Raw genomic sequence first — 14181 nt, forward strand, 5'->3', positions numbered from 1 at the left:
GTCACTGATGTAGTTTGGCGTGAGGTTATTTAAGGCTTTGTAGGTTAATAGTAGGATTTTATATTCGATTCTGTAGGACACAGGGAGCCAGTGAAGACGGAGCAGGATGGGTGTGATGTGCTCGCTGCTGCTGGGTCGAGTAAGGACTCTTGCAGCTGAGTTTTGAATAAGCTGGAGCTGTGATATAAGATTAGAAGGGGCACCTGCCAGTAGGGAATCACAATAATCGATGTGGGATGTGATAAAAGCATGGACAAGTTTCTCAGCATTAGAGAAGGAGAGGAAGGAGTGAACACGGGCTATGTTACGGAGGTGAAAGAAAGAGAGGGAGGAATCAAAAATGACACCAAGATTTTTTACAGTAGAAGCAGGTTTGATGAGATCACCGCCAAAATAGACTGGGAAGGAGCTCATTTTATTAAGTTGCATTTTAGTCCCAATTTGCAGGAGTTCAGTTTTATTGCAATTTAATTTTAAAGAGTTCTGCTCCATCCAGGTTTTAATTTCACTAAGGCAGGTTGTGAGCTGAGAAAGCTCTGATGAAGTTCCACTTTTAACACTGAAGTAGAGTTGAGTATCATCTGCATAAAAATGATAACCCAGTCCATAGCTACGGATAATATGGCCAAGGGGAAGCATGTAAATACAGAAAAGCAGAGGACCGAGGACAAGCGTTACATTTCATGCTGACTGGGATTTATGTAGCAGAAGTGCATGGAAGTTGGCTTATGCATGGTTTTGTGCATCTGAATTTTTTTGTGTGTACGCACATTTCGACTTTTGCAGGTGAGTGACGGAGAGATCAGAGCAGCATCTAGAGTCATGTCATGATGAAGAGAGAGCGGAACTGATGGACAAGCCTCTTGATTAACTAGTCAGTCTATGGACATCAGCTTTGGATACTGACCGAAAACAAGATCTCAGGAACGAGAGGCAGAAATGAGCTTCCCTCACTGGGTGTCTGGGCCCAGCACGAGAGACAGAGTGAGGAGCATAAAGTAGAACCGCTGCTTCTCCAGAACAGAAACAGACAGTTCAGCTGGTTCGGCCATCTGATTAGGACGCCTCCCAGGGGAGATGTTTCAGACCTACCCAACCTGAGGGAGACCTCAGAGGCAGAGCCAGGACCTGCTGGATAGATTATACCTCTCAGCTGGCCTGGGGACACCTCAACATTTCCCCAGACAAGGAATGGGATGACTGTTGGCCTCGTAAACCTGTACCCCGATAAGTCGCAGAAAAGGACAGAAGGATACTTCAAATGTCAAGAAAATGGGAAATTTGGTCAAGGGTGTCCAAAAATTTGTATAGAATTGTAACGTGTCAACTAGAAAGTGTGTGTGGCTTTTTTTTGGTAAAGGCGGTACTCTTTAAACAGCCTCCCTTAACATCATCTTCAGAAAAATAAATAAAAAAGAGCTACACACTGTGTGTACTTATTTAACGTATAAGAATTCCTTAGATAGACAAGTTACATGAATTATAAACAGTTACAAAAGATATTCAAATAACGTTACCTGTAATTCGCCAATACCGTATTTATCCTCAATAGACTGTGCTGCCTCACGGATTTTGGTGGAAACTTGTTGGTCTGATAAGTTATCACATTCAAATGTTATCATTTCTGGACAATCAGTTTTCTGGAAAAAAATAAATAAACTTTAGTAAAAGTCCTGAAAACATATTCAATTGTTAAAGTGTAGAGCATCTGTCATAATGATCATCACCACCCATCAGTAACATAACAAAATTCAACTACAAAGACAAAGGACGAGCAAGCATCCCAAAGCATTTATACAACACACGAGCAAAACAGCAGAAACACAACACCCGGCGTATCCATTTGCACACATTCACACTTAGTGACTTACTATATATAGGTACTGGTGATGACAGCTTCTCATATGGTCGTCAAATTTATTCTTTTCTACAAAATTACACAAGCGGCAGTAATATATCAGGGAGGCGACTGGGTGATTAATGCAGGAAAACACGACAACATTCTGCAGGCCTACAAAGAAAAGACAAAAACAGAAGATTGCAAAAGAAAGCAGGCTCTGGTAAAACCTAAAAGGTAACGGCTGTGGCTTCAGATAACCACTCTAATGTCCCAGAGAGAGTCACTTCAACTATCATTGCCAACACTACAGAAATACGGTCAGGGGTGTCAAGAAAGGTTTGGGGCTCGCCAGCCTGGACATCCCTTTGAATTGCTGCAGCTTGAGGTGCTCATCATAAATGTCACATTTGAACACCGTGCTGTCACTTCTACACCGGTGAGGACAATGCTGGCTCCTAATCGCTGATTTGCTTTCCTTCACCAAGCAGAAACCATGTCTGATTTAATCTTCTACTTGTCCTTCTAAGTTTAAAATAGAGAAACCAAGGAGCATAATTAAGAAAGATTTTCAATTAAAAAGTGAAATTAGCTTCTAATTACACTCTCAGCTGGTACAAAAATCAGCTGCCAACATGGCCCTCAAGTAGCTGAGTTTTGAGACGACTGCTTATTGGCACACGTGGAAGAGCAGGCCTGAGCTCTGTGAGGTACTTTCATTTCCAGCTCCCACGTGAAGACAACTTGAAGGCCTAAATGGGCTGGAAATGGAGAAAGAATGGATAGCACTGGGCCAGCTTTCAGCTAGGTGTTTGGTGACAATGGCCTTACTTACCTCCTGCTCTTACCAGAGTCTTTATTTCTCACATTATAAAACTGTGAAGGGCAGACGGCCCCTGTAGCCCACTTCAGTGTATGCACAGGGATCATTTCCAATGTTTTGTGTTTTTTCTGTTCTTTGTCACAGCACTTCATCCAGAAAGTTGTTGCAATTATAAATCCTTTGGTTTTGACATTTATTTCTTTTGCTTGGAATAACAAAAAATAAGCAAAGAAAAAAAGCAAATCTGATATAATTCCAAGCAGAACTCCAGAAATGAACAGGACAAAAGTGAGGGCAACTTTTTCAAATGTTAACAACTAATTGCCTGCGGTGGGTTGGCACCCTGCCCGGGATTGGTTCCTGCCTTGTGCCCTGTGTTGGCTGGGATTGGCTCCAGCAGACCCCCGTGACCCTGTGTTTGGATTCAGCGGGTTGGAAAATGAATGGATGGATGGAAGAACTAATTGCATTTCAATCCTGTGATGCTCCTTCAGTTTTAAATTTAAGATCATCTGTGGCAGTTGACAGGTGCTGGTAACAAAGAAATGCCACCTGCTTCCAGTTGAAATGGAGAAAAGTTGACCCAAACGTTATGTTTGTGTGTGTCACACTGAGAAAGGAGAGAAGAAAGAAGAGCAAAGAATTGACTGAGGATTGTGGAAAAGTGTGGACAATCTGAAGGCTACAAGTCCATCATCTCCAGAGATCTCATTGTGTGCAGTCATTAAGAAGAGAGATGAGGCCAACACGGAGCGGTTTGGTAAGGCCCCACATTTGACAGTCTAGATAGATAGATAGATAGATAGATAGATAGATAGATAGATAGATAGATAGATAGATAGATAGATAGATAGATAGATAGATAGATAGATAGATAGATAGATAGATAGATAGATAGATAGATAGATAGATAGATAGATAGATAGATAGATAGATAGATAGATAGATAGATAGATAGATAGATAGATAGATAGATAGATAGATAGATAGATAGATAGATAGATAGATAGATACTGTGAAAGGCACTATATAATAGATAGATAGATAGATAGATAGATAGATAGATAGATAGATAGATAGATAGATAGATAGATAGATAGATAGATAGATAGATAGATAGATAGATAGATAGATAGATAGATAGATACTTTATTAATCCCAATGGGAAATTCACAAGTCTACACACAAGGAAAAGAACACAGTCAAACATGGTGAAGGTTCACAGATGTCGTGGGGTTGTCTTGCTGCTTCTGGTTGTTGTGAATGTGTGTATGTCTATCTATCTATCTATCTATCTATCTATCTATCTATCTATCTATCTATCTATCTATCTATCTATCTATCTATCTATCTATCTATCTATCTATCTATCTATCTATCTATCTATCTATCTATCTATCTATCTATCTATCTATCTATCTATGTGTGGCATCATAAAATCTGAAAACTGTCAAAGAGTCCTGTGTTGGGCTCCGGTATCAGCAAGCTGGGTCTTCATCAGGACAAACACCCAAAGCCTACTTATAAAAACACCCAGAATTGGTTTAAGACAAAGCGCTGCAGAGCTCTGCAGTGGCCAACAATGAGTTCAGATCTAAATCCCATAGAACATCTGTGAAAAGATCACAAAACAGCAGCTGGGAAAAAGACACCCTTCAAATCTGAGAGACCTTGGGGCAGTTAATCAAAAGAAGAAGAAGAAAAAGAAGAAGAGTGGCCCAAAATTCCAGTAGAGAGGTGTAAGAAACTCAGCAACTCATTTCAGTTATTGTTGGCAAAGGGTGTGCTAAGGGTGTCAAAAATCGTGTCCAGTCCATTTCTGGTGTTCCATGTGGAAGGAGATCAGACTCGACTTTCTATACATTTTTCTTTTGTCCCAATGCAACCAAAAGAAATAAGACCACCAAAGAATTTGTACTTGCAGCAGTTTTCTGGGAGAAGTGGTGAAAAAAAAAAGTGCAGGGGTGTCAATACTTTTGGCCCTGACTGAACATTTTATTGGCTTTGAATTTTTCAGATTTATTAAACTACTCACGCCACTGTATTTTATACCCCAATCTTAGTTATTTTTGTCCAATATCCTTTCACTTGAACCTGCTGGCAGCACCCGCCACCTCTCCTCAGCTCGATTCACTACAAGTCCAGTATGGCGATGACTTCACTGTAGTGGGTCCTCAGCTGCTTTTATGAGTGGATACAAAGTCGCGAGTTCCACATGGTGCATTTGGTACACTGCCTGGCTACTTACTGGATGTATGGATGGCAACGATGAGATGTTCTTCTTGCAATAACTTTGTCTGTAAAGAACATTCAACAACTGAAGTGAAATGTGATCCACGTGTAAATCCTGCAGTGGATCAAAGTATGACCGGTGATGAATAAGCACTGGAGAAGTGGATCAGGTTTATTTTCAGATAGTCCTAGACGGTATTCAGTAATATGCTATTAAATTACATTTAAAACATGTACAATTTAAAATTATTGCAATTTTTGTATTACAACCTCATGGCAGGCATATGAATGGCCATTTCAACACTGGTGCATAAAGTACATCGCGCGAGATGAGAAATGGTGTGAGTAGTTCAGGGTTAAGCAAGTAGAGCTGTATTGGAGAAATGCAATATGAACTGTATAAAAAGCAGCTGATGGCTTTAATATGAATGAAGTGCTGAAGGTGTGCGTGAATGGAGTGTGCACTGTGCAGGCTCTAATCTCAATACTCACTCATTCCCAGCATTCCCTGATTCACTTGCTCACCCTCGCCTCACAGGTACAACCCAAGAGAACTCTGAAACTAACTGAACGAGAGCAGCACTTTGGCTTCAAGAGTCAGACATTCATCAGAAAACAGGCTAAATGTTAAAATGAAAAAAAAAAAAAAAAAAAACCTGAATTGGCATAAGCTGCCCTACTTCAGGGTCTTCACAAGAAACATAATGAGGCATAAGTACATGAGAAGTACAAGACGAACTGGCTCAGTTATTTCAAATATTAAAATGTGTGCTTCGGTTTAATGTTTAAATTCTAAACATTCTGCATTGTCATAGAAATTTGTCATTTGTCACCCTCTGATGGAGGCCCCAAGAAGGCTAATAAAAGATCAAAAATCACCTCATATCTGTAACCAATGACCTTAAAATAGTCTAAAACGATATATGCTTACGTTTGACATTTGTTACATTTAACCTTCTGGAAGGTTAACGACCGGCAAAGAATCAAATTTCAAACCTCTCCATATTTGTGTTCAGGAACCTTGAAATCTCATAAAGTGACACTCACCTTTTCTATATTAAAAAGACCCCATTGTTTCAAAGTTTTGTGAAAACAACTAACTTTGACCCCTTCTATTCCATTAGGGGGTCAACCCTGAGTGTTTGTTGATGTGGCCTGAACAGCTTCAAGTCTTTCTGATCATTTTTGCTCAAGACACCTGCTGGTTCACTTTTCATCATAAGGGGGTAACTTCCCAGATTAGGACTGGAGTGCAGCCGTGCAACAGGTGACACCTCAGCACCACACTGGGACAGTGAGAGGTTTTTTCACAGTGGCTGGAGTGCCAATCCTGCCACCAACTCCCAAGTCTGAGGACCTGTTTGCAGGTATTGATGCCAATTAATGTCATATCCCAGGACAGAGCAATGGCAGGTTAAAGGCCTTGCTCAATGGAGTAGAGTCACTTATGGTGTTTACATGAAATGACTGAAAAATGAGGGTTTTTTGGGTTGAGATGGCCAATATGAAGGGAACCCCAAAAATCTTGATGTCATGCATAACTAGACATGAAGACAAGTCATATGGTATATGAAATTTGTTGATTTACTCGCAGCAATTTCAAAACCTTTATAAATATGAACACAAAGTAAAGGGCCTATTGAATCCACACATGGTTCTGGTGCCCTCTTGTGGGAGCTGAAAGGAAGCAGAGGGGAACACATTGCTGCTCCAGTTCTGCTGGTCCTAAGTGAAGCTTCCTGGTCCTGGCTGGGTGGAAGAGGTGCAGTTGGAGGATGAAATGCTGACACATACGGCCAGAGTTTACCTTCTCTAAAGAGGGAGATGGAGACGAGAAAAGCAAGCATCATACTCTGTGATTACAGCCCATCTTACCCTGAAATATGTTAGTCAGTGCATTCACATGCACAACCAGATTAAGATGAGTAAACCAATTAAGACAGAAGTCCAGTTTTTTAGTAATCCTCATTTACATTAATCTGCTCAAAAAAGAAAGGATAAATGTTATCATTGGCTACCATGAATCAGAAAATAAGAATGACGCCGGTGGTAACATTCTGGTGTTTAATCAATAACTTTAGTCAACCTGGCACTTTATTTATGAGTTTCTGTTAGCGGATTGTACACAGAACACTCTTTTATGCTTGCCTGTGTGGTTGAACCCTGAAAAGGAGCAGCAAACTGTTGTGTGTGCTTCTTGCTTTACACCCAAAGCTACTGGAAAAATAACAGCAGTGCAGGGGCTTTTACTTCAGTAAGATAACGTACTGAGTTAGTTTACTCTTTGCTTTAAATCGCACTATGTAACGCACATTACTTCTCATGTGTTACCCCACTACTCTCGGGATTGTGTTGCAGAGTTTTGCACTGCGCATTCAGCTCAACACAAATTTTGAGATTTCAGAAACATTGAGACGGATTATTTCAGCTACAATAAGGAATAAAGTTATCACCCAGACATTTGCCTTTGGAATTCTATTTAGTGGACGCTTTTTGCTTGAGGCTGCTGAAAATGTGTGCAAAACAAATACATGTGCAGAATACAAAATCCTTAACAACAACCCAATTAAGGGTTTACATGACCACAAAATCCTATCATTTGGAGAGAAATCTACCCCTGACAATCAGGCTTCTGAGAGGCCAATAACCCATTGTGTGTTTCTCTATTCAGAGTTGAGGGTTTACATGGCGTTTATGAAATCAGATTTCTGTGAACAAGCAGGTTACTGAAGTGCAGAAAAAAGTATTGTCATTGGTACATGCCACATCCAAAATGTCTGCAAATCCCCTTAAACGAAAATCTGCAAAGTGCATTTTAAGTACCACGCCTAAATCGTATGATTTGTAATTTTAAACTGTGGAACAAAGAGGGACAGCAAGAAAAAAAACGAGTCTTTGCCCCCAAACATTAAGGAGGGGAGCTGTAAATGGAAAGTTGGAGTGGCGCTGGAGGACAGCCGAGAGGGAAACGGCACTTTCAGTGAAGCCCTTAAGAGGAAATATTTCTTATTTTCCAGCCCACCCCCCCAAAAAAAAAGAAAACTGTAAAAACAACTAAGCCTTACTTTGGAGCATTTCACTTTAAAAATCACGATGTAAAATCGCATGCGAACGTTAATTTTATGGACAATTTTGGAAAACTTTATGAAAAACCAAACTTGGCTGTTTTGGTATTCACCATTGACAAATAAACTTTCCTTTTGTGCCTGGTAAAACTACAGACGCTATAGTCAGAAATAAACTAGGAGGCGACTTGTATGAAAATAGCATTTAATACAGTCATCAGCGCAAGGTCAAAGAGCCAAACTAATATCTTAGATGTTTTAGAACAGGCAAATTTAGAAGTTGAAAAAGCAAATCACACAACAAAATTCACCAAAGAGCCTTTAATAAAGTACCACGCTGAACATTAACAAACACAAATGAGATGCTTAAAAAGGAAGATATAAAGGTAGTTCAATAGCTGGAGACAAAGGGTGTGAGTAAGAAGTCATCAATGAGAGGGCGAGGTTAGCAGAGGAGTCCCTGCTCACTGATCTTTGGATTTCCTAATATTTATAATTAATAGTCAAAGCCGTCTCAAAGAACTTTCAAACTTGTCAGATTCACAGATGACACTAAAACTGGAAGGACAGTAAATGATAAGGAAACTGCAAAAAAAAAAAAAAAAACACTTGTGGGCAAATTTGACAACTGGGAAAATGAACTTTAATGAAGGAAACTGGAAAAAATACAACATGGGTCACATGACCTTCAGGAAACAAAACTTGTGGTAACACTGTGTAGAATGTTAAAATCAAATCAAGATAAGTCCTGCACATCACTGCAGGGCATTCTGCGCTTTTTATGGCCACCACATGATGAAATTGGTACAGCAACTCTGGGACAATGCAGGGAGATGAGCGACCAAGTGCACCCTTAGAGTAATGGACAAACAGGCCAAGTGAATTGTTCAGTCCTGGGCAGAGAAGGCTATGTAGGGACCTCACGCAGGCCTTCAAAATTTACAAAGGCATCGATTAAACCGATTCATCAGAATTCTTCCAGTTACCTGCCAAACACTAAGAGGGAGTACAGAACCCAAATAATGCACTTCACCACACAGAGAGTAGTGGGAAATCTGCAGCAAATGAATGGGGTTACACAGTCGAAGTGGAAAATTTACAACTTTTAAAAAGTATCTGGATGTTATACTGAGACATGTGAGCTTAATGGGGTTAGTGGTCTCTGCTTGTTTACCAAGGCACAAGACAAGTTACCTGTTACACCAGTTAAAAAACAAACTGCAGACATCTGGAAACACAGAGAGAAAAATACAATTCATAAAAATATGACAACTTACCAAGCACTGGGGTTTTAGCTTTGTACTTCAGAATGTACAGGAGGGCACCTGTGAAGAAAGAGACCCCCAGAACAGTTAGACTCATTTGCTTCACCATTTCAAGCCTTCTGTCTACATGTCGTCTTCCTTTTGCCTCCAACACTAAGCCCTGGCCCTTCATTTCTGCGTCTACTGCCACTCAAATTTTCTCTGCTTGAAATGCAACAGGAAGCTCCCCTGTAATTTGGGGATTTTAATATTTTACCTTTTTGTTGTTTATTTTCCTCTGTCATTTTGAAAACTTTGTGCATTCCTGCCTCATGTTCAGACCTTTTCCCTTTCTTTTATCATTGGATTCTGACCCTTTTACAGGTCAGCGTGCCACGTGGCTGTCCAGTGCCTCCTGGAATTGCTTAGTCACACACAACACTGTACAGGCGCATCTCAATAAATTAGAATATCATCAAACAGATAACTTATTTCAGTAAGTCAATTCAACAAGTGGAGTTCATATATTTCACAGATTCTATACGCACAGAGTGATATTTCAAGCATTTACATTTCTTTTCATTTTGCTGATTATGGCCTACAGGTAAACAAAACTCAAAATTCAGTATCTAAGAAAATTAGAATATTACATAAGACCAATAAAAATGATTTTTAATACAGAAATGGTGGCTTACTGAAAAGTATGTTGATGTAGGCACTCTCTTGGTTGGGGCTCCTTTGGCATGAATGACTGCGCCAATGTGGTGTGGCATGGAGGTGATCAGCCTGTGGCACTGCCGAGGTCTTCTGGAAGCCCAGGATGCTTTGATCACGGCCTTCAGCTCATCTGCATCGTTGGCTCTGGTGTCTCTCATCTTCCTCTTGAGATTCTCTATGGAGTTTAGGTCAGGCGAGATTGCTGGCCAGTCAAGCCCAGTGATACACACCATGGTTATTAAACCAAGTATTGGTACTTTTGGCAGTGTAGGCAGGTGCCAAGTCCTGCTGGAAAACGAAATCAGCATCTCCATAAAGCTTGTCAGCAGAGGGAAGCATGAAGTACTCCTGACTTTGGACTTGATAACACACAGTGGACCAACACCAGCAGACGACATGGCTCCCCCAAATCATCACTGACTGTGGAAACTTCTCACTGCAGCTCAAGCAACTTGGATTCTGTGGATTCCTGTCAACTCTTCTTCCAGACTCTGGGACCTTGAGTTCCAAATGAAATGTAAAATTCACTTTCACCTGAAAAGAGAACGATCGACCACTGAGCAACAGTCCAGTCCACTTTCTCCTTAGCCCAGGTAAGACGCTTCTGACATTTTCTCTTTAACACAAGGAATGCTGTGACAGTTGTAACCCAAATTCTTGAATGGGCTGTGCGTCACAATCCTCTCCGCTCAAGGCTGCACTTATCCCTGTTGCTTGAGCTCCTTTTTTGCCCCATTTTTTCCTTCCACTCAACTCTCCATTAATCTGCTTGCATACAGCACTCTGTGAACAGCCAGCTTCTTTACCAAGGACCTTTTGTGGTGGAGGGTGTCAATGGCTGTCTTCTGGACAACTGTCAAGTCAGCAGTCTGATTGTGTGGCCTACTGAACCAGACTGAGAGTCCATTTAAAGGCTCAGGACACCTTTGCAGGTGTTTTAGAGTAGGACACAAGGTGTCTACAATATTGAACTTTTTCACAAAATTCTAATTTTGTGAGATACTGAATTTTGGGTTTTTATTAGCTATAAGGTACAATCAGCAAAATGAAAAGAAAAAAACCCACTTGCAATACATCACTCTGTGAGTAAGCAGTCTATATAATATATGAGTTTCACTTTTTGAATTGAATTACTGAAATAAATAAACTTTTCGATGATATTCTAATTTATTGAGATGCACCGGTATATGGCTGCACATATCTTCTTCTATATCTCACGTCACAAGTGGAAACAGCAAAAGCATCACCACAAGTCATGTCTCTGTGTTCTCCAACATGAAATGAATGCAGAGTTTGGCTCACTCAGAATTCCTTCAATTCAGTTCATTTTCAGTTTGACTTGTGCTATGGACATGTCTGTGCAAACTCACCTTGAGTGGAAAGGGTCTTCATGGTCTGCTCATCAGCAAGGTACACCAAAAAGAAAAAAAAAAGAAAAAGAAAGAATGAAGAAAACAAACAACTGAAATACAAGGCAAGCAAGAAGCATCTCCACAGCTGACCATCACTGATTTACAAATTAAATGTGAAGTCGTGGCTCTCAGGCTAAGGATCTGCGCTGTTTCTGCCAGTAGGGTCCTATTCCTTAAGGAAGGCCTTTATCCTGAAAATGGCTCCAGGTTGCTGAACAATGGCTGACTGTGTACAGGTCACATGAAAAGACAATTTCCCTTTGGGATTAACAAAGCATACCAAAAATAAAAATATAAAAGAGGAAGCCATTTCTCTGTCTGCTTGTTTGTTTGCCAATTACACAGAAATGGGTGAACCGATTTCCATGAAAATGTGCATGGTGCTTTGCCATTGGTCCAACTTAAAATATCTTCTATATGGCGTATCAGGGAGAGAGAGGTCATAATGGCAGGGGAGCAACGTGAAAACAGGCAATGATAAGGGGACTACAATTCCCATCATGCAGCGGGGCTAATGGGAGAATCTTACCCTCAGCACAAACAAAGGTTTCTGCTAGGCAATGCTGGAACTCATCTAAATCTTCACAAACAACAGTTAACCAGAATAACAATTGTCCTGTCTCACTGGGTTACATCTTTTGTCCTTTTTTATCTCATTGTGGGTTGTGCTTAGCCATGTTGAATTTCTAAAAGACTGTCCACCCCCCAAGTTTATTTAAACCCAGACAATGCTGAGTACGTTGGCTAGTTTGTAGCAGGAAGTTTTCATGAAGGTGGTCTGAGGGTAACTAAATGAACATACAGTCATATGAAAAAGTATACCCCATGAAATACAGTATGTGGACATATCAAGGTTTGATCTTCGTTTAAAAACAGTAGCGATAAAAGTGATATAACAAACATCAGGCAAAATTTACATCTTGCAGACTATTATACATTCATTTAAATAAACATAAATGCAGATTCCAAATGCAGAAAATAAGGCGCACCCCTCCATTTATCACCCCCTCAGATTAGAATCAGGTGCAAAGTAGTAGAATATCATCAGCATTATAGCCCCCCGGGCAAAGCAATGCACTGGGGCCCACACCTTCACAACCACTCACAGGAATAGAATGGTTGGTACAATTAAACATGAATTTATTGTATTGGTACTTCTAACAAAATCAAAATTTAAACATTAAAAAAATGCTGTACAGCAAAGATTAATCAACACAAATGTTTGAACAATATAATAGGAGCCATGAAAAACACAAATATTTCAACATATAAATGGTACTCAATTGGTAAACCATACAGCGTGGAGCCCCCGGGCAACTGCCCAGTGTGCCAATGTGTTAAGACAGAGAGGATCTGGTCTGAACCTGTCCATTTATTTAAATCTCGAGCATGCCATTTGGTTTGCTCTTTGTTGCTGAAGTGTGTGTTATGGCCATGTCGAGATTCAAGGAGCCCCCCAAAGTCCTTCATAAAGAAGGGTAGAGGTGCCTAGGAACCCTTGAAGGAATTTAAACAACTTACAGTTGACCGGGGGCACATCTAGCAGAGCGGACTTGTGGGTAAAGTGACCAGGTTCTTCAGTAGGACTCATTCTACTGCCAACGCAGGTCAGGGGAGATCACCAAATGACAGGGAGTGGAGGGTCTTCAAGTCAAAAAGTCCTTCCCATGAGTCTTTAGAGTTTACATTAGATCCTGATCATTTAGGAAGTAACTATCTATATATATAATTCACTAAGCCGGAAGACAAGTAGCCACCCATGGAAAGCACGCCGGAAGGGGCGTGGATTCACTAAGCCGCCGACCAGTAAGACACCCATGGCGCACGCAGGAAGGAGCCACGCCCACCAACTCTAAGCCCATTGGATACGACGACAACTCGCAGAGCCATGCCCACCAACTCGGACGCGACACCTCGGAAAACATGCCGTCATTTCTGTTTGTCTGTGCCACACTCCATATGCAGCTCTGAGCCACGTTGACTTTTTATTAGTCAACCTCAGTGGAACCTTGGTTCACACACAGGCAGCCCGAGAGAGAGAGAGCCGCGCACACACAGGCAGCGCGACAGAGAGAGCCGTGCAATCCTTTAAAACTGAGGTTAAAACACAATGAAGGAAGCAGTCTTTAAAAACCAATAAGCCCCGTGCCTCTTTTTCATTAGCGTCTCACCTGCTTCACCGCCCTACGACAGTCGAGACGCTTTCTCAGCAGCCGACCTTCTCTGTGCCTGACTCCACTACTGTCAGTCGCCTGATTAAAAATGGTGAACTCCTGCAATGTTACTATCTTGGTTGGCTTTTAAATAAAGTTCGGATTTGTTCAAATGTTCTTTTTTCCCCTGTGCTTAAAACTCATTTAAAAAAAGTATTTATACAACTGCTGCAATGTTACAGAGAGAGAGAGAGCGGGCTCGCGTGCTGCTGAGAGAGAGAGAGAGAGAGAGGGGGGGGGCAGCTGAGCAGGGAGCCTGGGTGTTTGTGTCAGTGTTATTCAATGTTTTTACTATTACACTGTGCATTCTATGGTGTAATGATTAACTATATTTGTGCTTAAAAATCTTTAAAAAAATATATTTACATACAGTTCGTATGGTCTGGAATGGATTAATTGTATTTACATAGAATCCTATGGGGGAAATTGCTTTGGTTTACGACCAGAGTTTTGGAACGAATTATGGTCGTGAACCGAGGTTCAACTGTATATTGACTCTAGAAAACATGATCACCAAGTCTTTGATAGGCTGCAACAAAATGATGAAAGAACGGGCACATTTTTTTCTTACAAGCTGGGTGGGTGGGTGTTAGTTAGTTAATTAGTTACTAGAAGGATTTCAAGATTTAATATGCACA

General features: G+C 40.8%; 1 protein-coding gene across 4 annotated transcripts in view; it reads right to left on the minus strand.

Annotated features, from left to right (window-relative positions):
• The window catches only part of LOC114644085 (uncharacterized), a 113319-nt gene that overhangs the window by 60753 nt on the left and 38385 nt on the right, over positions 1 to 14181 (minus strand). For all 4 annotated transcript variants that reach the window (XM_051935543.1, XM_028792329.2, XM_028792330.2 and 1 more), the window contains 4 exons: positions 11289 to 11313; positions 9235 to 9282; positions 1872 to 2011; positions 1518 to 1640 (listed from right to left, as the gene is read on the minus strand). In XM_051935543.1, the coding sequence (XP_051791503.1) occupies positions 1518 to 1640; positions 1872 to 2011; positions 9235 to 9282; positions 11289 to 11313 (336 nt within the window). The remainder of the gene's footprint in view (positions 1 to 1517; positions 1641 to 1871; positions 2012 to 9234; positions 9283 to 11288; positions 11314 to 14181) is intronic.

The sequence above is a fragment of the Erpetoichthys calabaricus genome, chromosome 1, assembly GCF_900747795.2.
Source record: "Erpetoichthys calabaricus chromosome 1, fErpCal1.3, whole genome shotgun sequence".
Lineage (NCBI taxonomy): Eukaryota > Metazoa > Chordata > Cladistia > Polypteriformes > Polypteridae > Erpetoichthys > Erpetoichthys calabaricus.